Source organism: Kryptolebias marmoratus, linkage group LG18 (assembly GCF_001649575.2).
Source record: "Kryptolebias marmoratus isolate JLee-2015 linkage group LG18, ASM164957v2, whole genome shotgun sequence".
Classification (NCBI taxonomy): Eukaryota; Metazoa; Chordata; class Actinopteri; order Cyprinodontiformes; family Rivulidae; genus Kryptolebias; species Kryptolebias marmoratus.
Genome location: NC_051447.1, coordinates 4,209,785 through 4,210,929, shown reverse-complemented (window position 1 = coordinate 4,210,929; position 1,145 = coordinate 4,209,785). Strand labels below are relative to the sequence as shown.

Genomic DNA, 1,145 nt, shown 5'->3' with positions numbered 1-1,145 from the left:
GGATGGATGGATGGATGGATGGATGGATGGATGGATGGATGGATGGATGGATGGATGGATGGATGGATGGATGGATGGATGATCTTAATATTATAATGTCAGATGGTGCAGCAGCTCAGATTGTGATGATTTGGTTTAGTTTTGAGGAACTTGTTGATTAGGCCTCACATTCTGGACACAGCAAACTGATTTACTGGAGTCCCTGAAAACGACTCACATGATTTTAGAAACTAAAGTCCTAAAATCCTGTAAGTGATCTTTTAATTTCTTTATAACAAAAACATTGACAAGTGGGAATGTTTCCTGACTGATTTCACCTCAGCTGTGTCACAAATCAACACTTTCAGCTGCAAACTGCATCCAACAAGACTTTCCTGAACGTGTCTCTGCTGCTCCTTACCTATCCTGTGGAGGTTTATCTGTGGTTTCCAGCTGATATCCAACAGTCTGCGCTGATGGTCGATCTCTTCCTCAAACTGGACAATGTTTTTTTCTGGTTCCGGGTGGCTCCTTTCCTCAGCATCCTGCATCAGTAAAATCTGTTCTTCATCTTGACCAATGCAGAGTTTCTCCTGTTCCTCTTTTATCTGTGGAGGCTTTGGATCCTCCTGGAGAGGCTCTGGTTCCTTGTGGTTAATATCCTTATAACCAGGAGTCACCATAAACGGATTGGCCTCCTGCTTTAGTAAAAGTTGCTCTTCAGTCTGATCGGTACATAGTTCCTGGTCAGTGAGAACCTCCTTCTCCTTCCAGATGTAATGCTGTGGGAGTTCTGGACATACAGAAGCAAGAACATGCAGATTGGCATTTCTATAAAAACACACTTCACATACTTGCCAACTGTCCCGCATTTAGCCCCCACTGTCCCTTGTCCCGCATCACCCTGTGCGGGACAGCCAAAAGTCCCGTATTTGGCCCTCACACGCCACACTTTGTATTTCTCACGCAAAAAAAACACACATGCACATGGCCTTTTTGTCACTTTAACGCTATATTTAGCGAGTTTTCAGATCCCTCCAGCATTTTTTAAAGCGACTAGCGACAAATCTAGTGACTTTGGTGGCTAAATGTGAAAAAGCACTCATTCTGCACCGTACCGTAAGCCCCGCCCACTTCCTCAAGCACTGACAGCTGTCAATCTCACA

At 44.5% G+C, this 1,145-nt stretch overlaps 1 protein-coding gene across 5 annotated transcripts in view; it reads right to left on the bottom strand.

Moving 5' to 3' along the window:
• The window catches only part of LOC108247555 (zinc finger protein 2 homolog), a 461,981-nt gene that overhangs the window by 437,895 nt on the left and 22,941 nt on the right, over positions 1 to 1,145 (bottom strand). For 3 of the 5 annotated variants that reach the window (XM_037981254.1, XM_037981251.1, XM_037981253.1), the window contains exon 3: positions 401 to 608. In XM_037981254.1, the coding sequence (XP_037837182.1) occupies positions 401 to 608 (208 nt within the window). Of the gene's footprint in view, positions 1 to 400; positions 773 to 1,097; positions 1,135 to 1,145 lie in introns of those variants that run through there. The other 2 variants (XM_037981255.1, XM_037981252.1) reach the window with 2 other exon arrangements.